The sequence below is a fragment of the Larus michahellis genome, chromosome 2 (genome assembly GCF_964199755.1).
Source record: "Larus michahellis chromosome 2, bLarMic1.1, whole genome shotgun sequence".
Taxonomy (NCBI): domain Eukaryota; kingdom Metazoa; phylum Chordata; class Aves; order Charadriiformes; family Laridae; genus Larus; species Larus michahellis.
This window is the reverse complement of record NC_133897.1, coordinates 129702682-129726643: the sequence shown is the minus strand read 5'-3', so window position 1 is coordinate 129726643 and position 23962 is coordinate 129702682. Positions and strand designations below refer to the sequence as shown.

The window sequence follows — 23962 nt, the reverse complement described above, 5'->3', positions numbered from 1 at the left end:
TTCCACAATTACAAAGACATATTTTATCCTTTGGCATTTTGCATGTGTTCCTTTTTGGCTCAGGAATAATTGCTGTGATTTTAGGAAATTGCCAAGCTTGATATGGGAGCTTAGCAGAAATAAAATAAGATAAATTTTTAGGAAGAAAAATCAATTTGGCAACCCTAACATTGGTTGCCTTTTTGTTGATAGGGAGATTTTTAAATTTTTGTAACACTGTTTTGAAGTCAGGTTTTTGGTTGCTTACGTTTCTAGTGAAAGGGGCATCCTACATGCTTGCCTTCTTTTGTTTGGGATTCTAGTAAGACTCCACATAAGTGAGTGTTACATCTGATCAACAAACACAGAAGATATCTCAAACTGATATCTTGAGACTTTTCAGGAAAGCAATAATACTCTTAGACTGTGATGTGATTTGGGATGGGATATTCTAGTAAAATTACCTGTGATTGTGAATTACAGAGCAATAATTTTTTTCAAAGCCATATTTTGTGAGGAAGCTTAGGAATAATTTTAGAATGGTGAATGGAGGACTTTTTATATCAGTGGCAGCCTATTTGTAGAATTATGCAACTGTGAGAGTATATTATGCTGTGATGAAATTTTACATATTTTGTAACTGGCTATGTGATTTTACGTGCTTCATGTTTACAAAGATAAGCCAAGACGAGCAAGGTTGAGAGGACTATTAAAAAATGTATATTTAATCTGTTTTAATGTTTGGCTGCAATAAAACACAGAAGAATATCTTTGTCTTTCCATTGTCGTCATTTTTTCCAAAACATGGTAGATATTAACTATGGGGATAAATATTTGCCTCAGCCACTAGGTATTATTATTATTTTTCAAAGTAATAATTTTGAATGTTTGAAAATATATTTGAAAGTGTAATTTACAAGGAGGAAGAAACATGGCAAGCAGAAGTAATTTTTATTTCGGGGCGATATTATGTGAAGGAAATGGGCATTACGTTAAAGTCTGCTCCTTCTATAATTGTGTTGTATTTCTCCATTTGAATTATTAGCTATTCTGCAACCAGTTTGGCCTGAATTTTGCCCATGATACATAATTTCTACTTGTAACTTAAAATGGGTGAGATATTACTCTTCAACAAACATGGATGTGTGTGGGAAGTATGATATCTATTTTCATAGGGAAATATTCTAGGTTATGGTCTGTAGTTTAAATCAGAAGTCTAGCAAGGGTGTTGTGTCTGTGCAGTTCTCAGTTTGAAAACAAAAATATGCCTTGACGTTTTCAGTTTCCAAACATTTCCATATTTTTATGGTGAAATTATGCTGAATAAAGACCTGTAGTTTAAGCAAAATAAAAAATAACGTCTTTCTTTATATTTTCACATTGCTACATTCCTTCTTGCTAGATCTCAGTGAATTTATGAAATCTTGGATTCAGTTGCTTTTTTAGAAATCACAGGAAGAAGTACCAGTAAGGAAAGCAAAATTTAGATGAGTGGGGTACTAAATTTTTATTTTAATATTGAAGAGTTCCTACAACTTAAAGTGACTTTTTCATGTTCTCAGTAATTGAAAAGGTATCGTATCATGACACTATTCTTTCTAAGAAGTAAGGAAAATGGGTAAGATCGGATATAGGAGAGACACTGAAAAATGCCATGTTTTCACTGAAAATCGTTGTGTGATTTTACATGTTTCAAAAATTCTGTATATGTAAATAATGTACATTTATAGTGTTGATTGCAATTTGTGTAATATCTACAATGCCTGAAATACATTTTAGTTGTGACTTGGGTCATTGTTACATGCATTCACAAATATTTAGATGTATTGTAACATGAGAAATAAATTTATTCTTTATTGTGGAAACCTTCTTGGGAATACCTGGTGCATACGTTATACAGTGATAGCAGTCCTAGCCTGTAGAGATTGGTTGAAACAGTTTTGTCTCTATTTTTGATCTAGACTTGTTTTGCTGGGAACAGAAATTGAGTAAAGGCTGTGAGTAGTTTGAAGAGCTAAGAATCTTTTTTTTTTCTTCGAGCTACGATTGGTTTAAGTTGATGACAAAATAGTCTCAAGGTTTACTGTCATATCCCTGTCTTTGAGACAGCAGCACACTTTTAAACTTTTGTCAGAAATAGCCTGATTAAAACCATTTGCACCATCGAAGTAAGCTGGGGATCAGTGTGGAGGAACCGAAGCAATGTGTGCTGAATGTGATGCTGAAGTGAATTCTTAGTTGAGTATGGCGAGAGCCGAGAGAAACAAGATCTTCAGAGCTAACAAGACCAAGTTGTGACGAATTTCAAAAGCAGCTACCTAGAAGGAGAAGCTGGAGTATTTCAAGATTATTGGAGAGGCTTTGGTGAAATCAGTGGCAGCTAATTTGGCAGAACACAGGTTGAAAAAAAGTCTGAGAGAGGATTTGGAGAATTAATCCTAGTACATAAATGGGTACAGAGAGCTGTAGGTTATATGTTGTATGAGCCTCAATAATAAAGAAATGTGAAGCTGGACAAGAAATGGGAGATAGGAACAGGCTTTAGAGTGATGAGTTCATACTCTGTTCTTCCTCTGATGGAAAGAACTTGCAGAAATAACACGGATGTCCAGGATGGATGGAAAAGGGTCACTGAGTGACCTAGAGGGAATTAGAGAAGAGGTCGGGTGAGAATATCAATGTTGCTGAAAATGGAAAAGATAAGGAAAAACGGGTGGCAAAGTGGTGTGCTGTATCATAGTTTACTATCCTGTAATGAATTGTTCGCGTGCTTTGAGTTGGTAAAAAGAATAGAAATATTAGGATATAAACTGTTCTGTGTCTCATCTGAAGCTGCGTTATTAGTCCGTTGAAAATACAGTATCTCTGACGTGGATGGACGTAACCATTTTATTTATTGTGTGGTATGCGCAAAAAAAAATAAAAACATAAAAGTCAGTATGTTACTGAATACTGAACACCTTCATTAATATACTGTTATAGTAATAATATTCCGTCTTCAAGTTATCCCATAGTATGTAACTGACTCTATAGATCTTTTTGTCATTTTTTGCAACTTAATCGACAATCTGGATTTTATGATGTAATTGAAGAGGTGAATGACATTCAACGTGACCATTTTTATTTAATTTGTCATATCATAATCAAGTTAATACTCATTCTGCCTTGTGCTGAATATAAAAATCAGACTCAAACTGTCTGCACGTTCAGTAGTAGCAGTTGTCAGCTTGTAGTAAAGGGTGAAATTAGAATGTGAAATAGTTTGATTTTATGAGTGCGCCTAACCCAATTTCTCCATGAAAAACAAAATGTTTTTTAGCATTTTTACATGGTGTGTTTTATTCACAATATAATGTTCCTGAGCAGTCAGTTTAAAAAGCTGTGAAGATTGAGTATTCTGTCAAGTTTTCTCTAATAGATTTAGAAATTAAAGAAAATGTTTTTTTCTATATATAAGAACACATAAAAATTCAAGAATGTGTGTTAGAGAGGAAAATAACTGTAACTGAAAAGCCAACTGGCCTCTCTTTTTAGTATTCTCTCTTAAGTTTATTGGGAGGAAATACCGGAAGCTTATTGTCATGAAATTGGAAACAGAATGGTAATGTTAGAATTGTGAGGCAAGATGCTTTAGATGTTATGGAGTTAGGTGTTGAGAGAGAAGAAAAAGAGGAGAGGACAAGCCTGTCTGTATGTACCACCTTCACAATATACACAGGCATGATTTTGGTACAGTATGCAGTCGGGTTTTTTGCTACAGACTGTCTTGTGCTTATTTACCTGTGTTATATATCTATTATTTACCTGTGCATTCAGATGTTTACAAAACACCTGGGTTAGATTATTTTAAAAGTTGAAGTAAGACAAAAGCTTCCAAGTGCCCAAGTCGTTCTGAAAATGAGACCTAGGTTCCCAATTGATTTTCATGTTTTTTTTATTTTAATCAACTATATCTATTAAGACAGTATTCCCAAGAGTTTTTAATTGGTGAACAATTTATTTTCTTGTAAAATAGCTTGCATTTTAAGTGCGTATCACTAAAATCTACCAACTATCTAAAGGGGAAAGCTTATGACATATTTTGTGACAGAAGGAATTCTGTAATATTTGAAGCATCTGCAGAGAAAGACATTTCATGTAACTATAGTTGAGACAGCAATCCATGGTTACTTTGAAAAACAAAAATGAAAGAAAAACGTCCCGTTGGCCCAATTGGATTTTGAGTATAAGCTGTGATTTTATTGTATCTCTTTCTTATCATAAACTGTCAACAAAAATTTATTTCATTGAAATTGTATTTTTAATATTCTAGGGAAAAGTGAAAAAGAAACTGAACAAGACAAAACAGAAAAAGGTAAGTCTGAAAGTAGCATTCTGTTCTTCTGAAATTTAAAAGCGTGCTTTCTGGGAAGACGGATTTAAATCAGATTAAATAGTAGTGAGGCTAATCTCCTGTACATCATCCTGTACGTTGAACGAACGTTTAGTGTGCATCTGCTCTTGTAAGTGAGCACTCAGTCATTTCCAAAGCTGACATCAATGTCTTCCCCCTCTTACGTGATCACAAGCTGCTGTTACAACGTCTCTTTCAGGAGTAAAATGTTCAGTCTTGTACTCCTCGTGTAGGACTCTGGAGGTCACAGCTTCACCAGGCTCCTCCGCCGTCCGTGGGTGAGAGGCAACCTGGACTGCCCAGCCCCAAAACCCGGCTTGGGCAGTGCCTGCTGTGCTAAGCTTGGGGAGAGAGGTGGCACTACGATCGGTCCTTGTCAACTCCCTGTTTGCCCGGTAAGGGTTTCCGTAGGAACATTGCCAGAGGCAGGTTTGGTGGAAAAGAAGTGAGGTTTTGCCAAGAGCACTGTGAATCTGTTCTCCCTATGCTGACGTTGGTGCTGGCCCTGTGCGCTCCCCGTCACTGCATGAAGCTTGTGCAGCCTCCTTCCTTGGGGTGGAGGTTTGCGTCTGACCCTGGCTACACCACTGCAGCCAGCAATACACACAAACCTCAGGGACCCGTACCTCCATCAATCAAACTGAAAAAGGGCAGATTTAGATTGGATATCAGGAACAATTTCTTTACTGTGAGGGTGGGGAGGCACTGGAACAGGTTGCCCAGGGAAGCTGTGGATACGCCATCCCTGGAAGTGTTCAAGGCCAGGCTGGATGGGGCTTTGAGCAGCCTGGTCTAGTGGGAGGTGTCCCTGCCCATGGCAGGGGGGTTGGAACTAGATGATGATTAACTTTATTAATCAGAACTTGTAAGAGGAAGTATGACAAGGTGAAGCCACTTTTCTTCTGTACCCTAAGTGCCGGGTGTTTTTGTTTCTTTTTAAACACAGAGCAACTAAATAAATACTTGTTCTGAGTCCTGCTATTGCAGATTACAGGATTTCTGTAAATTGGAAAAAGGGCTGGTTTTGTTTTCCGGGTTGAGTTGATAAAATTTTGCATCCTACAGGGAAAAACAACCCTGCATTTTTTTTTTTAATTAAACCTGTTTATAGCGAAACTGCTTGTGTGGTTTTCATACAAGTTGAATTTTGTCGAACTGTTTAAGTTTTCACTTTCAGTAAAACTGTCTAGCTGTAGACATCCTAGTCATAGAACGTGGTTTAAAGTAGTATTGCATTGGTTTATTTTAAATTACCCTATTAAAATGCAGCAATAAATTGATGAGAGATGTATTTAAAAAATACTGTACTGTGGCTGTCTGGCATATGTAAAAAACTCAGAAATCTAAGGAGTTGGGAATTTGAAAAGTCATATTCGGCTTGGGTTTAGGGATTACTTATGATTCTGGCAGTGCACGGAGAGGTATGTGCAAGACTTCATTTGGTTTTCGATATTTGGACATACAAGCTCCAAAAAGCCTTTGTGCAGAAACTGTTTAGAGCTTTAAGTGGATCTTACATTAACCTTTTCCACTGCTGCAGTCATTGTAGTACTTGGTTAGTAAAATGGCTTAAAAATTCTGTAAATTTCAGTTTTTAATAATATTTCATTAAGTTTATTAAAAGTCTCACTGAAACTTCTACTGTATTAACAAAAACTCCTCCGGAAACTCCTCTAAAAAAAACACCAAAACTAAACTAAACTCATTTGTACTGTACTATTACTTCAAGGGTTTTTTGTTATATTTAATTGAGAAGGATTTTTTTTGTCTTCTCCATAAGAACGTGATCAGACTTTATACTTAAACAAGTAATTTAAATGGGATAGATGTTTCAGGTGAATCTGAGAAATAATTCTTTAAAATGCTTCACAGGTAGTACAATCCAGGGCGTATATACCACATCCGTAAGATGGCTTTCCATATGAGGTGGTTTTAGTTGATCACATACGCTAACAAAATTTACATTTATGTAAGGAGCTTCGTTTTTCTACTTTGGCTTATATTGGCATATATTGAATATTCATTTATTTTGGCGAAGAATGCATATAAAAAACTGGAACAATCACTTTCAGCAACGAACGTGTCTGTTTCATACACTGAACATCAGCATCGGTGATTACAATAATAATTTTCACTTTTCAAAACTGATAAAACGTGAAAGTGAATGCTGTTTTGTTGGAGCACTCAATTGTGTTGCATCAGGGACAGAGGTATACAAAACCCAGGCTTAGGGCAATGTCGTTCCAAAAGTGGCCCTGCAAGTGTCATTTTGATACCAGAGTCAACATTCACCTCGGTTCACTCTAGGTATTTACCTTTGAACAGGATATGTGGGATTCCACTGTGGTACCTGTAGAGATCTAACCTCTACAACCTGTGGAGGCTAAAGTGCTATTCTTCTAGCTAAATGTAGGTTTTTGCTGTAGAATGAGATGAGTTGTCCCCTAAACTCTATTGAGAACCTTAACCAGAGCTCTGCTGGCTATAGAAAGAGCTGACATGCTTAGCTCACCTCCAGCATTGTCGCCTCAAGGGTATACATACTACCTATTGATTTACTTGTATATTTAATTGCAACCTGCATCAATGTGAGCTGTGAGCAGAATGACCGATGTTGCACTTCACAGAAGTGTAGTTCTCAAAGTCCAAAACTGCTGCATAACGCCATGTTGAACTTAAATATATTGGACATTGGAATATTAGTGTGTATTTTTGTACAGAAAGTCAATGAAGAAATTTATTTCTGGTCTTGTCAAAGGGTTGCTTGATTCTAGCCATTGAATGAAGGCAAAAGACTTCATGATGAAAGGGAGAGGTGAATGATGGAAATACATGCCAAAAATAAAATTATTGTTCTGCAATTGTTTCTTACCGTCAACATCTAACAAACAAACAGTAATTTCAGATAGAAAACCCTGTAGAATACATTTTACTGCACGGGAAATTGTTCTGGAATAGCTGCAGCTAAAGATTTATTATAGTCATTAGATTCCACAGCTTTATTAGTCCCTAAAATGCCTCAGTTTTTATTGTCCGATTGCTTCCCCAGATAAGTTGATTATAGAGGTTTTGTCTGTTCTACCAATACGGTTTAGAAAGATCTTTTAATTATTGTAGTGCTACTGGCTTTAAATTATCTATATGCAGTTACTTGTTTTTATACCTTCTAAGTTATCGGTTATAGAAGCCCATAAAATGAGTAGATCACTTACGCTATCTGTATCTCACCTAATGAGTTTCCCAAACAACAGGACAATGACAGGAGTTTTTAATCATCATCAAATTCTCATTCAAGTGTCTACTGAGAGATGGCACAATTTCAAAAACTAATTTGGGTAACGACATGGATCTAGTATGAGAAGGGAAGAAAATTACTTGAGCAATTGTTGAATTCCAGGTAAAAGTAGCGGGTCTGCTAATATATATGGATGTTTTTCAGCCCATAACTGAAACTTTGAAACTTGGACTGGGAAGGTTGGAGTATTTGAGGGAGGGGATCGGGGGAATTAGTAAAACAGAATGCCATAAAATTCATGGGAAAACTTCTACAGAGCACGATCGTTAGTATCTGCTTAGCATTGTTTTTTTAAGGTGCCCATCCACAGGTTGCCAAGAATATTATTACTGGATTTATATCACAGCAAGGTTAGGAAGGTGTTTAGAAAAGAAAGCCTACGGCCCCTTTGGAAAGGAAGAGCTGGAAGCCATGCAGGAGGAACTGGAAGCCGTTGGGAAGCAGGAAAACTGCGACATAGTTGCCATCATGGAAACATGGTGGGATGACTTGCACAACTGGAGTGCTGCAATGGATGGCTATAAACTCTTCAGAAGGGATAGGCAAGGAGGGAGGGGCCGTGGGGTAGCCTTGTATGTTAGGGAGTGGTTTGATTGTCTAGAGCTTGATGATGGTGACAACAGGGTTTAGAGTTTATGGGTAGGAATCGGGGGAAGGCCAACGAGGTAGCTATCACGGTGGGAGTCTGTTACAGACCACCCAACAAGGAAGAAGAGGCAGATGAAATATTCTATAAGCAGCTGGGAGAAGTCTCACAATTGCTAGCCCTTGTTCTCGTGGGGGACTTCAACTTACCAGATGTCTGCTGGAAATACAATACAGCAGAGAGGAGGTTCCTGGAGTGTGTAAAAGATGACTTCCTGACGCAGCTGGTGAGGGAGCCAACTAGGGAAGGTGCCTCACTGGACCTGTTGTTTCTGAACAGAGGACTGCTGGATGATGTGATGGTTGGAGGTTGTCTTGGGCATAGTGATCACAAAATGATAGTTTTCAATTCTCGGAGAAGTAAGGAGAGAGGTCATCAGAACTGCCACCTTGGACTTGAGTGGGCAGCCTTTGGCCTGTTTAGGAGCCTTGGGAAGCAGTCCTGAAGGGCAAAGGAGTCCAGGAAGGCTGGACATTCTAGAAGAAGGAAATCTTAAAAGTGCAGGAGCAGGCTGTCCCCATGTGCTAAAAGACAAGCCGGTGGGAAAGAAGACCAGCCTAGCTGAACGGAGAGCGTTGGCTGGAACTCAGGGGGAAAAAAGAGTGTTTATGATCTTTGGAAGAAGGGGCAGACCAGACCACTCAGGAGGACTACAAGGAGGTTGTGAGGTTATGCAGGGAGAAAATTAGAAGGGCCAAAGCCCAACTAGAACTTAATCTGGCTACTGCTGTAAAAGACAATAAAAAAATATTTCTATAAATACATGAACAACAAAAGGAGGGCTCAGGAAAATTACCATCCTTTATTGGATGTGGGTGGAAACATAGTGACCAAGGATAAGGAAAAGGCTGATGTACTTAATGCCTTCTTTGCCTCATTCTTCAGTAGTAAGACCAGTTGTTCTTGAAGTACGCAGCCCCCTGAGCTGGAAGACAGGGAGGGAGAGCAGAATGAAGTCTCCATAAGTCAAGGGGAAATGGTTAGCAACCTGCTATGCTACTTAGACACACACAAGTCTATGGGGCCACGTGGGATCCACCCAAGGGTACTGAGGGAGCTGGCGGAAGTGCTCATCAAGCCACTTCCCATCATTTATGAGCAGTCCTGTCTAACCGGGGGTGTCCCAGTTGACTGGAAGTTAGCAAAAGTGATGTCCGTATACAAGAATGGCTGGAACGAGGATCCGGGGACCTACAAGCCAGTCAGTCTGACCTTGGTGTCAGGGAAGGCTACAGAGCAGGTCATCCTGAGTGCCATCACACAACACGTACAGGGCAACCAGGTGATCAGGCCTGGTCAGCATGGGTTTATGAAAGGCAGGTCCTGCTTGACGAACGAGATCTCCTTCTATGACAAGGTGACCCTCTTAGTGGATAAGGGAAAGGCTGTGGATGTTGTCTACCTAGACTTTAGTAAAGCCTTTGATACCATAACCCACAGCATTCTTCTGGAGAAACTGGCTGGTCATGGCTTGGACAGATGTATTCTTTGATGGGTAAAAACTGGCTGGGTGGCTGGTCCCAGAGAGTTGTGCTGAATGGAGATAAATCCAGTTGGTGGCTGGTCACAAGTGGTGTTCCTCAGAGCTCAGTATTCGGCCTGGTTCTGTTTAATATCTTTATCAACGATCTGGACAAAGGGATTGAGTGCACCCTCAGTAAGTTTGCAGACAACACTAAGTTGGACGGCATGTTGACCTGCTTGCCCTTGCAACGTTATCATCTCACCATTTCTGAGGAACTAGAAATTTCATGAGAGGAGATATTTAACAAGAAATACTTAATCTTAATTAAGTACACTCTTAATCACAGAGGAGGTTACCGTCCCTCTCCATTGACTGCAAATCCTACAGCATCAGTTTCCAAACATTAAAGCAAGACAATTTGGCCTATGTGGAAGCCCACCCGTCCTCCCAGTTCTCTAAGTTACACCAACCAGGAGTCAGTCATCACTATCAATGCACAGGACAGGACCAAGGTACCAAGCTCAAGTGCAGCAGGTAAGCCTGCCCTCCTACTCCACACCTTGTCGTAGTCTCCGAAGATAAGGAAAGGAGTAGAGGGCTTAAGAAAGGGAATGGTTACTACTGAGAGCAAAAGGCGGAGGAAGAGGAGAAAAGGGCAGTAAGAATGGGTGGGAAGCTGCCTGAGCTAGCCCCAGTTGAGATTTCTTCCTGGCCACAGTTGCATATCAGCTAACAAGCTCACTGTTTGTGGTGTCCTTCTTCCTGACATGTCTGTTGTGTCCGAATAAAATTGCAGAGTTGTAAAGTATCTGCTCCCAACCTTTTACAGGGCACAGGAGTGAGAGATGATTTGTGTTAAGTATATGATAATGCATACTGGTTTTTAGAGATACCCACTAGACTTGCTCTGGAGTTTCTAACAGCAGCATGACGTTGTCTCCCATTTACTTGGAATATCTTTGGTCAGGAGCGAAACGGTGCACGTATCCTTTGATCAGAGGCTCAGAGTATGTCAGGAAGGACAAAACAGTTTCCTATGCTAAAGGTACCCCATCCTTTAAATGATATTTTCAGAAAACAAATAGTTGAAGTCTTTACAGTGTAGGCAATATCAGAGATGTGCTTAAAAGTAACTTGCTATCTGTTAAAATGCCAAGTGTATGCTTGGGCTAAAAAAAAAAGTATATAAATTATGAAAGATAATTATTGTAGTATTCTGTATTTTTCTCCAATTCTAGCTAATAAAGTATTAACTGTTTTGATGCATTAGGTTAATGTTTAATCAGTCAGGTCAGCAGTGTTTACTCCTTTTAGGAGGGTGAGGTTTTCCTTAGCCTGGCTAATTCTTTTGTATTTCGGATGAAAATTTGAAATGGAGAGCTGGGGGCTTTCCCCACCCCGACTTCTGTGAAGGCTAGAGAGGATTAACTTACTGTACTGTAGAAGTATTATTACTAGTTACTTCTGATATAATATTTCTACCAGCTTGTTCTGTATTGCTTTGGACTTATGGTCGGACGTAATCAATTTTTTTGCCATGTACTAGTCATCGCTCTTTTTTCCATATGTTTCTCCTTTTTACATTACGTAATTGGTTTGGATGCACTTACTGTATTAACATAGTTGGCTTACTTGGCAATTTACACCGATTTCAAGCCTTGTGTTCTGCTGAGTTATATAGGACGATACAGGCATTTGATCATTTGAGGATGTTTGTCTAGAAATTCTAGAAAAGTTTCATTCCTTGTTATTTTTTTAGGCAGCTTTTTTTTGCAAGGAAAGTTGTAGTTTCAAGAAATTATAATTGCATTATAATTCTGTGAATAAAATCAACATAGAATTTGCCAAATTATTTACCTGATACTGTTTGGGCAGTTACTTAAGAGAAAAAGATAGATCTGCTTCAGATGAAGATTTACAGAACTTGACTTTTTTAATATTATTAGCCTTTTTCTTTTTACAGAAAAAGCTAATAATAGCACTGGTAACAGAGATTGCTTTCTGTCACAAGGCACTGTTTTTAATCACTTATAGCTTTTCTGAAATTATACTACTGAGATGAGTTTTTTCTTTGGGAAAACTGATTTTGGAAACGTCTGTCTGAAAATTGATTTTGAAAAGTTTCAAGGAAAAGATTCAGTAGCTTCACAAGATGTACTTTGCACTGATTTCTTTGATTTTTCCCAGTTTAAATGATAAAGAGAAAAAGCTTTTATTACAAACTTAGTCTATTTTTTTTTCCTCTGCAAAAGCATGTAGTATTAACAGCTACAAAATATTAGTTCAAATGTGCACGTGGTGGCTAATAATCAGTGGTGAGATGTTTGAGTTTGGCCACTATATTTCATTATCCATCCCCTGCCCAGTCCCTGTTTGCTGCTGTATCTCCACTTGTCTCAAAGCAGATTGCATGTTCTGGTCTAGGTCTTCAGACCTGAGTAGGATTTTACTCTGATGGTATTCCTTCGCAGCTCTGAAATTTTCTGTGAGGTCAGGTCATGTAAGGAAGGAATGAACCGTTTTCTGAGGTTTTCACACTAGTGGCTTCCAAACAGCCTGCAAGAATAAGAATTATTGTCTAACAGTAATGTCAATGAGTGAGGAGAACAACCTGGATGGGACTTGGTTCCAGATCAAGGCATGTGCATGTGGCTGCTGGTGTGGTGTCTGAACTACATTATATGTAATGGTCATCTATACGGTCAGTGGAGCCTTCAGCTAACCACCTAGTAGGCGTTTACTTCATGCTGAACTCACTTTTTGGGGTCAATTGACTGTAATGACTGGATTTCTAAAGATACAGCAGGGTTTCGGTGCCTACATAGAAAAAACTAAATTTACTTGCCTTAATTTTAAGCTGTCGCTGCACTGGTGACAGTCTCAAGTGATGACTGAATGGATGAACTTTTAGCTGGAGAGCAAAGAGCTATGCCATCAGGTACCGCTGCTGAGCCAAGTAGTTGTATTACTTCTTGCTCAGGCTGTGATAATTTGCAGGTAATTAGCACAGTGCTGCACCATGTGTAGAAATAGGTGAAGTGTTTCTTGCAAAGGGATACTTACGTTCTGTTAGCACCGTTTGGTGTGGGGCACATGTAATTATGTGATAGCAGAGAGGCTTTGTCGCTTACATTCATCTTTCCTCTCATGGCTCTTACAGCCCTAATCGTGTTCTGAAGTATGCAGCGGAGAGGCAGAGTAGCAGTAGAGTAGATGGTCAGTAACAGGGATTTGGGGCAATGGAGTTTAGGGGAAAAGACCTTTGAAGAAGGGCATGAGCAACAAGTGTGTGGAAGACGACAGGTATCTAAGAACAAGTTGGGGATAGATAGGAAGGGCTGGACCAAGGAAGAGATTGTGAGCAAGTGTAGAAATGAAGGGAAGAAATGTGGTAGGGGACCGAGGTTGAGAAGGGGAGAGGTTGGAGGAGAGGATGACAGGAGAAAGAAAGAGAAAGAAGGTGAACAAAAGCTTAATGGTTGAGTAGAAGCTGCAGAACATAAAAGCATGTTTGTTAGACAAATCAGTTAATCTGCAACTGATATGTTTATTTTGGAACTTCAATATTCTGTTGCTGGCATAGGGCTAGGAGGAGTCTCAGCCACAGTGATGACTGGCACAGCGAGCTTCTGGGGGAATTTCTTTAATGAACAAATGAGAGAATGGAAGTTCCCTGTGTAATTATAGTTTTGGTACTCGAGTGCATTGAGAGATAGCGGTATATTACAGAAATTATAGCAAATGAGACTAGGTGGGACCCTGAAGCTTACTTAGTCCATTCTGTTGACCAAGGGCCTTATCAATGGTGTTATCATTCCTGGCAGATGCTTATACAACTTGTTCTTACAAATTTCCAGTAACCAGAGTTCCACAACTACCCTCCCCAATCTGTTCTACTGTGCTTGCCTCATAGATACTAGCTCCAGATGTTCAAGCCAGATTTTCTGTTGTAGCAATTTTAAGCCTTTTATTCCTTGTCCTGACTATGGTGGTATAAAAATTAATTTATTCTTTTAATCTCTGTAGCTACTTTTTACAGTACCCCTCTTCCAATAGCAAACTCTTTACTACTAACTTTTTCCCCTTTTTCTTGCTTATTCAGATGTAAATATTGCCCCCTGCCCCTGACAATTAAAGACAAAATATTTTTAAAGCATTCTTCAAAAGTAAGTGATTGAATCACCTTTCATAATTTGCTTACTTTTCCTCAATTTTCATGTGATGCTCATGTGGTCTGAAGAGTATCTAGTCGTGCCTTCATTATTTTTCAAAAGATATTTCTACGTCTTTTGTAGAAAAAGCCTTGTCACTGCTTTTGGTGATGACAAGGTGCCTTTCAACATAAAAATGTAAAGTGTGCCTGGTCTTTTAGTTTTCATATGCCAAAATAGGTATATAAAAAAGCTATTTCATAATCTTTTGTTGGATGACATTTAATACATTTAATTTAATACATTTAATTACTACATAACTTAATACATTACAGCTTCCCTTCCACAATATTTTCCTTCTCTCTTTTTTTTTTTTGCTTCTTTTCTGCATCTTAATACAGAAGGGAGATATGAGATTGCTTGTCATCACTGATCGTTGTTTATTCTCCAAGAGAAAGAACTAGCATTGGCTTTCTTAGAAGACTTCTCCCTAGCTTGCTGCTTTGATAGTGGAAACCTGTTTTCTCTGAGGGAGAGCAATCCTAGATAGAAAGCCTGTTTTTACATCCAAGGCCATTATTGAAAATCCTCAGTATTATTCTTGCAAGACCATAGCATGATATTTAAAAGAATTATTACCATGCTCAACCAGATTTGGACTACAAATCACCCTAGCAGTTGTGTGATCATGCATTACTTCAGCTACATGGTGAAATCTGTAAGTCATTCAAGGAAAAACTACATGTGTTTTTTCCTCTGAAAGCAGATAAGTTAACTTCTTTGGAACATTGAATTTAATATACTGGGTCACATCTGCTAAAAGATTATTACACTAGGAGGAGGCAATGGATAATTTATTAAAATACCCCTGCAGGGAGAGAGCAGGCTATCTGGTTAATATAGAGGAATGCTTGATGGTTACACTGAACGCTCCCTGGTGAATCCTTTAACATAGGAGTAGGATGGGAGATGAAAATGATTGCTCGTTATATAATGTTTGCTGTGTTATATTGGTGCCTAGCAGCTGAATAATATTTATGTTAACAGCTCCTTTCCAGCTTTTCATATTGATCTCCTGCTGGTCTAGAGCTGATGTATAATTGTACTGAAAACGGGAAGATAATACTTTCTTGTAATGGAGGGTGGCGAAAAGGTTCTTCCAACACATCACCAAAGTCAGATATGAGGGGGAAGATGTCTCATACCATTGTGCCACAGGCTTCTAAGATTTTCATTCACTTTTTTTTCCTGTTTCTGTCTCATCTCTGTGTAAACTCAAAGGAATTGTGGAAACAGTGTCTCACAGGCAGTAAGTTTACTGATGTGCGGGATTGCATTGCCTTGAAGGCACCTCGCTATTGCCATGCTTACCAAGTTTAAGAAGGACCAAATGACTACCTCTTTCCATGAATACCGAAAGTTAGAAGGCTGACAAATAGTTGTCCTCTCTCACTGAACACACAGTTTCTCTGTAACTGGCCAGTCTTAGATAAAGATTTTCATTCATAGGAATGTCGTAGGAACTGACAGTTGACATTTTAGTTGTGGTTTACATCATTTCTTGTATGTACAGCCTCCGACCTAAAGAACTGGAACAAACTGAGTGTTTGGTGGCAATGTCCAGCTGGAAGCTCCCCAGATCATGTACCCAGAGGAACTGACATGCCTCAGTTTTCCTGCTAACAATAAATCACAGTTTCAGGTAGCAGCTTGTGAGCTTAAACCAACCTAAAAGGTCCTCAGGGACACTCGCTTTCATTGGCTTCTTGGGCTGATGCATCCAAGTTCACCCACACATACCGTTGAGCAAGCCAGGCCTTAGAAATAGCGATGGTTTCTTGAAAAACTGCGCTGGCATATTTTCAGGAAAAAAAAAACCCAAACAAAAAAAACACCATAAAATGAAACAAACCTTTTGCACATTATGGATTGTTGTTTTCAGGCCCAGTGATGTTATGTCAGAAACTTCTGTCCATGCCTGTTAGTCACTGTGGACTCAAGGTCTGGGCTGGAGGGATCCTCGCTCTCATGATAAGAGCTGGTTCTGTGAGTTCTGCTGGATGCAAGGGGTATGAACATTTGGAACAAAGCCAGTGCCGTGCTCCTTAATCATTATCATCATTAACTGCATGAAAATGCAATAAAGACATCACTTTTCTATAAAGTGGTTAATATTAAAGTAAGACATAGCAAGACTAGAATCAGCCATGGACTGAAATACATTTCTACTACGGTGTCTATGAGGAATGAACAAAAGACATGAAAACCATCTATATTCTTATATTAAAAAATAAATAAATAAAGCAAAGCATCTCTTTGGTCAGTTCAGTTTCGTGATAACTACATTCCTGAAGTGCGTTATTGTGTGCTTGAGTATAGGTGCTTGATTTAAAGTCAAAGGGTACAATGAAGCCCTGAAGTGTTTGGGGGAGGAAAAACAATATATTGAAGTATGCTATTTGGTGGTTTATCCTGAAAAAGGAGTAAACTCCTTTTTGGTGGTTTATCCTGAAAAAGGAGTAAACTCCTTTTTGGTGGTTTATCCTGAAAAAGGAGTAAACTCCTTTTTCAGTGTTTTCCTTCTTTCCATCTTGGTACTAATACCTTGGAAAATTACAGTCACTTCTGTTATAAGAAGGATCAACAGGGATATAATAATCCTAATGCACTGCTTCTTTAGTACCTTTCCTTTATAGATCTTAAGACATTTTTATACTTAAAGCTTCATACAACCTTTGTGAAATAAGTAAATGGATTTTAGTAGGACAGCTTCAATCCTACTTAAACTCTATTTCCCCCCCCCGCCCCTGAAAAGCAATAGCATCTCTTTATCCATACCAATGCTGCAGAATGGTTTATAAAGCTAACGTAAGGAAAACTCTCCGTGCAGAGCTGTCTGAGTTCGGTGTTGAACATGACAGTAAAAGTCTTACACAGAAAGAATCAAAGGTAGTCAAGTGGGTTTTTTTTATCTCATACAAAGCAGCTCAGACTCATGAGATCCTCTAATGCTTGGATGGGGTTAGTATTGGTTTAGCATTAACTAAGGTGTTCGTCTTTGAGGTTTAGCAGAGACGAAGAGATTTGTCTGCCTAAAGCTCAGTGTAGGATCAGAGTCTCGGAGAGAAAGTATTTAATGAAACATGAGCACGGCTTCCAGCAGCGTGTGGTGGCTCTTGCCATCCCTGAGCAGTGCACCTGAGGGCTTGGGTAGTGGAATAAAACATGACTAGTTACAATACCTTGTAGAGGTTATCCAAAATACTTGCTGCAGTATTGCAGCAATCTTGTGATATTAAGCTCTACGATGTTTGGGTTTAGCCTTACGCGTAGCAGTTACGGCATTCCTTTTAAACTTCTAAAAAGAACATAATAATTTTACTTCTTTTCATGCTATTAATGGCTTACTGTACATAGAGGGGGAAAAACAGTAATGCATAATTTAAGCAAAAATATGTGCTGCTAATGACATATACACAAAACTAGTAGTTACTTGTGTCAGACAATATATATTTCCCTTAATTGTGTCAGAAAAGGGTGGGGTTTTTTTTAATTAAGTGCAAAAGCAAAGTTTAGCTGTATCAAATGTGGAGAAAAGTGCTTATCTGCTGTCATATCCTTCAGTAGAGTATTTGCATTTTTTTAACATCTAGTATACTTAATGCAACCAAATAGACATTGTTTAAGAGTGAAAGGCTATGAAGAAAATATAGCAGTTTAAATTGATACAATTTGCTTCAATTTGCTTCAAACGCAATTTACTTTACAGGGTTTACTTCAAGACTGGTTTGTTACAACCCACTGCTGCTCTGCTGCTGTGTGATAACTTGCTGAGCTGTGAAAACTTGATCACTTAAAGAGGTCTTGATCCGATATTTCAATGTTAAACCCATTTTCAGCAGGAAGTTGGACTACGTGACTTTTTTCAGTCCCTCCAACCATAAGTAACTATGCTTACTGTCAACTCTTTTAGTTGTTTTAGGCAAAGAAGTAGACATGTGTAGGCACAACTTCAGAAACTATTAACATGTCCTGGTAACGATATTTTTCATAATACCATGTAAATGTGGGAAAAGTAACAGTTCTTTCTGTTCTTCCATGTCAATTTGAACCATTTGGAAAAAAATCCTTGACTATATGAGGTGAAAAATCTTTGTCAAAAACTTGACTGCAAATTTTGAATGACCAAAGATCGCGTTTTCATACAGGATTTTGTGATCGTAATAACTAAGAAATCAATTTCTTTTCAGTGTATTTTGAAACCGCCTTATTTGAAAATCGTACACTTTACCAGCACAGTCACAGTGTCTAGTTAAAGGTTACTCCAAACAATTGCTGTGACGTACAAAAGAAGTCATGAACTGTGTGTTTTTAAATCTCTTCCAGCTAAAAAGAAGAAAAAGCCAAAGCTCTTAAACAAGTTTGATAAGACCATTAAAGCTGAACTGGATGCTGCAGAAAAATTACGTAAAAAAGTAAGTTTTGAACGTTTCCTGCAGGACTGTAAATAGTGGACAAAAATTAATATGATAAAAATTAACTTAGAAAAAGGGAAAATTACTTTTAGATTACTTTCTGTGAAATTAACTTTTAAAAATTAAATATTCAGGGCATGTTTGTCCTTCAAATTTACTTTCTGTTGGATAGTTTATCTTGTTTTTTTTTAAAGTCCTGGGTGTATATCTATTTATGCGTGTTTGCTCACCGTTAACCTTGAAAATATTTAGCTTGACTGTTGAATTCCTATTGTCAAAAAGCTGCTTAAATTAATCACATGGAACAGGGTTAGATCTGTCCTATCACTGCTGTCTATTTGAGTACTGAAGTCAACTATTATCAGAGAACTTAGATAATATAAGCATGTTAATATGGATCTCTCAGTAAATGTTCATACACTTTGCGAGCATTAGGTGCAAATCTTTGTAGTAGGTGTTGTTCCTGCTGGAATTCTGTGTGCGTCCCGTGAGTGTTTGCTCTCATACAGCTGCGTACAGCATGAAGCAGATGTTCCTGCTTCTCACCAGTGACAGCAAGACCTTAACACCCATCAATCAGTTCTGGTAGTTTTGAATTTAATAACTTGATATGAAAAGCAAACAAAAAAAACCCCAACAATAAACAGAAACTCTTCAGTCATCTCCTCTGACAACTTCCAATTTTATGCTTTTATTTGAATGTTTCAGAAAACAAGACCTTTGCAGAGGTATCCTTTTTCCAGATGTGAGATTAAATAATGAAGCAAGACTATGTGACTCTTAAAAATGAAAGACCTTAAGTCTTTTGGATGCAAATCTTGTGAAAGCTCTGGTATGCCTCGCAGGCAGTCCTAGCACATGGAGAACTGCAGGTCTTTGTTCTACCCTGAATTTGAGATGACTGAGCAATGAGATATACTATTTTCAGTACAGTACCAATAAAAAGCATTTTAGTCACTGTAGGTGTGGGATTATTCTTGATTTTCAGAAGAATGACTGTACAGATTTAGCTTTACATCACCATCCATGCAGCCCCAGAGTTCCTGTAGGTCTATGATGGGGCTGAAGGGCTGCTACGTAGGCAGCACTAACCTCAGGCTGCCTCTGCTGCTGCTCTTCACTAGGAGCCCTGTTTATGTGTTACAATACAAAAATAAAAAACATTTTCATGCTTCTTGTTACTTAAACAATTGGTTGATCAGAGAAAGGCGTAACAGAAACTTTTTATGAGTCTATAGGGTCGGTTGGCTGACTTTCTTTTCCTGCCTGTGTCTCTCGGTGAGTTGCAGACCATCATGCCTGTCTTGTAGGAAGCAGGATGAATTTAGTAACATATGTGATATTTTAAGATAGCAATGCAGTTGTGTATAATAATCCCTCATATTTATGAAGCTGCAAGAGTTGGAAGTGGCAGCAGGATCTGATGCCAAATTTTGCTGAGCGGTGCTCAGCTCCTGTTTAACAGTGCAGCTGCTTCTTCTCAACTTCTGGCCCTACTTGCTAGTCAGCATCAATCGTGAGAATACCATGGTTACATTTAGACTTTGTATGGGACAGGGAAGAGACACAGAGCACACGTGAGGTGTCCTGAGGGACAGTTCTTCAAAACATTTGGAGGAAACAGCCATACACTGTGGCCGAGTCTAGTATTTCCCCTAGAAGAACCATAGGTATGATATTGCTGGTCATGAGGTGTATGCAGAGAGGAAATTTCTAGATATTTATAGAACTTGCTTTCTATTCTCTGTTGCATTGAGTTTGGATTTTGTTATTAGCAATAGAATCTTTACATTTTGATATAGGCAGGTTTATTGTCATCTCAGCAGTTTTTCCAGTCAACAAAAGGAAAGTGAGTAAAATAAAAACATTCATTTATTTTAACCATAGAAAGTGGCTAATATTGCTTCATATATAATGACAATGAATTTCTCTTAAATAAGCAGGCAATCCCAACAAAAATAAGAGTGAAAACTGTTGATTCAGTCTGTGGTTTTTTTGGTTTTGTTTTTGGTTTTTAATTGGGCAAACTAATATGTTGTTAGGGCATGCATCTTTCAGCATTTTTGTTAGATAGAATTGCTTATAAATGTCTCTACCTTCCAGGGAAAAGTTGAAGAAGCTCTGAGGGCCTTTGAAGCATTAGTGAATCAATATCCACAGAGTCCTCGAGCGAGATATGGGAAAGCACAGGTACTTAAAAAAAAACAAACAAACAACATATAAGTTAAAAAAGATAAAAGAAACCTTTTTTATCAATAGAGTTCTAGAGCCCAGTCAGACTTCATTTGTAATTTTACGGATGTTTCCCAAATAAAAAAAGAATTATGTGGTCTGTCATGTTGTATGTTTCGGTCCTCTATCCTTCCCCAGTTACTTTGGGAGCTTCTGTTCTACTTTATTCTGGTGGAAGTGTTGTAAATAACACAAAAATAAGGTACATGCTGTAGACGTCACAAAAACTATCAGATGAATGGTAAGAGATAAATCCCAACTAATGTCCTCGTGCAGGAACAAAAGGCAGAACTTAGTTGTTACATGCTGTTTGCTGCAGCTGGTAAATCAACGCAGCAGTCAAGTCTTGGCTAAATGCTGCTTTTTGCTTAGTGGGAATAGGGAAGGGGATTTGGAGTTTTTATAGAGAGAATGTTAAAGGATAAAGAACCCATATTTGTATGCGAGCAGGCTTAATTAGCCTTTCCTTCTGGAGTGAGTTCTGTTTCAGGTGTTCTCACCCAAAAAAAGAGAAAGTATTGGAAAATAAGCTCTGCATTCATAATACTTTTGAACTGTGTTGGGATATCTTAGGAGAGAAAATCCTTGTATTTTCATAAATAGTAGGATAATACCACTGCACTAGATGTAATAAAAGACTGCTTGAACTCCTGTTAATCAAGATGAGCAAACCTTGCTCTGCTAATTGACTTAAGAACGAACGTAAGCGAATAAAAAGAGATGTATTTGGGAAGAATGCATTAAACACATGAAAATGCATGCATTTGTATAAACAATTCAAAGTAACGCTATTACAGCTATGGAGACAAATTACGAAAATGCCATACCACAAGTGAAATAGGTAGTAGCTTCAATTGGCTTCACTAAAGCTATAAATTCGCAGCAGAGATCTCATATATCCTTTGGTCTGCTTCTGAATTTAATGAACAAATTTAAGTTCTGAAAGAGTTGTAGCGTATTTGTTCTATCAACATATGCAAGAGTGAAGCCAATTCCTAATTAGTTTTCTAAGAAAGAACGTAAATAAATTTGTGTCAGGGTATACGAAAGAAAAGTTTGTTGGTGTGTTTTGATCTGTGTATTGCTGCCAGTGCGAGACTTAGTACACAAATAGCCCATAGGCAACAATTTACACTTCTTCCACATTATTAAAACAGATTGTTTCATTTATTTTTGAAAAGCAGAAATTATGAGTTCTACAAATGTTAACCAAAAATCTGTGTTAATGTATGTTTTAGGCGCAAATTTTCTCATACTTATGCTTTCAAATAGTTTGCAGGAAACGAGAATTAACAGTAATTCTAATCTACCTTACCATAAAGCACAACCAAATAAGTTTTCCAATGTTATGACAGAATTATATAGGTTAAAGATAATTCTAAAATTTTTCCCGTAGTCTAACAATTGCATAGTTTGCCTTTGAAGAAGACAAAGTTATTTTTAAGAGTAATGGATTGTTATGTGTTCTAATAATGGTTTTGTGATTCTTTCTAGTCTGAAGATGACTTAGCTGAGAAAATGAGAAGTAATGAGATGCTGCAAAAAGCCATCAACACATATGATGAGGTGGTTAGTCTGCCAAATGTCCCTTCAGATCTGATAAAACTGAGTTTGAAACGAGAAGCAGACAGGCAGCAGTTTCTTGGTAAGATTTGAGGATGGTGTAAAAACATTTTGGAAGTTGTGTGAGCAAGACTTTCAAAAGATCACTAAGGATTTAAAAGCACCAATTCAATTGACTTTTCAGTAGTATTCCTAATCTCTCTAATGCTTATGAACAATATTTTCAAATTCTTTAAAATTTTTCTGGGGTACCAGTGTATATAATTGTTTGTATGATAATAGTGTCTGTAGACAACAGTGCACTAGGTGCTACTAGAAGCTCTGATGGGAAGCAGTCAAAAAATCTTTATTGACAGAGAAAGAAGAAAATGTTCATCTTTTTCTACTGAAGCTGAGGGAAATCATGAGGAAATTAATGGCATACACAAAGTAAACATAACCAGAATAAACTTTCAGTAAACATAGAGAAGAATGGAATTGAACTCAGGGGTAACAGCCGAAAGTTTAGATCTCAATTCTGTGATGTACAAGAAGTGCTGATTAGAATATGAGTCACAGTCGACTTTGATGGAAAAAAAAGTTCTGTTCCCATGGGTTGGTTTTTAATATCAATTTGTTTTGATCTTGCTGTTTTCCTCTGCAAGACCTCATCCAGGAAGTCAAGGAACGTACTTAATTTTAAGCACGTAAAGCATGATTAATTTTGTAGTGGAAATATAGTGGAACTATTGCTTAACACTAGAAACATACTTAATTACTTAAACAATCAAGATTAAGTTTATTTTGATATGTTTGCCTAGTTTTGTCGAGCACTTTGACATCCGTGCATGAAAGAGCAACCAAAGCTTTAATAATGTTGTTACTGCTACACTGTCAACAGTTCTCCACTAGAGGCTACCATAACACTGGGTGATACGCGTTTGCAGTGGTTTCCTGAAATATTCCTTGTTACGGGTACACCCCCAGTGACAACGAAGCAGCTGAATATGCTCCCATCTGCACAAGTTTTTTCAAGTTCTGCTTCTTGATCATTAGTGAAAGTGGAACGCCTGGCTCTGATTTGTGTTTTCTTAGATGTTGTGTAAACGTCTTACTACTGTTACTCATATCTGTAGTTGCAATTAAGTCTTGTTCCATCAAATTAGGTCGCATGAGAGGTTCCCTGGTTACTCTACAGAAATTAGTTCAGCTGTTCCCCGGTGACACTTCCTTCAAGAATGACCTTGGTGTTGGTTACCTCTTGATAGGAGATAACAGCAATGCCAAGAAAGTATATGAAGAGGTGAGCTTCCATTCCAGCCAAGGGAAAAAATTACTTGCATTCATCTGTTCGTTCTAAAGATTGCCTGCTTTTAACTTTTTTAGTTTTTAAACATTTTGCAGGTCTGGTTTTGAAGGGTTAATACAGATATGGGTTTTTTTATAGTGCAGTTCTTAATTATCTTTTAATTTTTATTCAGATTTCCAGATGCTGTCATGCTAAATGTTTTTTCTCATAGACAAAGAAATGCAGATTTTTTTTTCATATGCTTGATAATAATTGATTTCTTATACCTTCTGGTAGACAGTTTTGGAATATACTGACAGGGCAGATAGATGTAATGCATGGTATAAAAAATGTATCTCATCTGCAAGACATGGAAAGCAGAAGTAAGCCTGTTTCTTTACAGGTACGCTGTCTCTGAGAAAGTAGCTTGCGTTTTCATGATTTTCGTAAGCGGGCTAAATTCTGTTTTTCTTTCATGATGCTGGTAGTGTGGTCA

The 23962-nt window shown here is 38.0% G+C and overlaps 1 protein-coding gene across 25 annotated transcripts in view; it reads left to right on the top strand.

The window, feature by feature from the left end:
- Nucleotides 1–23962, top strand: part of ASPH (aspartate beta-hydroxylase) — a 120792-nt gene that overhangs the window by 62718 nt on the left and 34112 nt on the right. For all 25 annotated transcript variants that reach the window (XM_074577099.1, XM_074577101.1, XM_074577100.1 and 22 more), the window contains 5 exons: nt 4292–4333; nt 18316–18404; nt 20508–20594; nt 22131–22281; nt 23345–23481. In XM_074577099.1, the coding sequence (XP_074433200.1) occupies nt 4292–4333; nt 18316–18404; nt 20508–20594; nt 22131–22281; nt 23345–23481 (506 nt within the window). The remainder of the gene's footprint in view (nt 1–4291; nt 4334–18315; nt 18405–20507; nt 20595–22130; nt 22282–23344; nt 23482–23962) is intronic.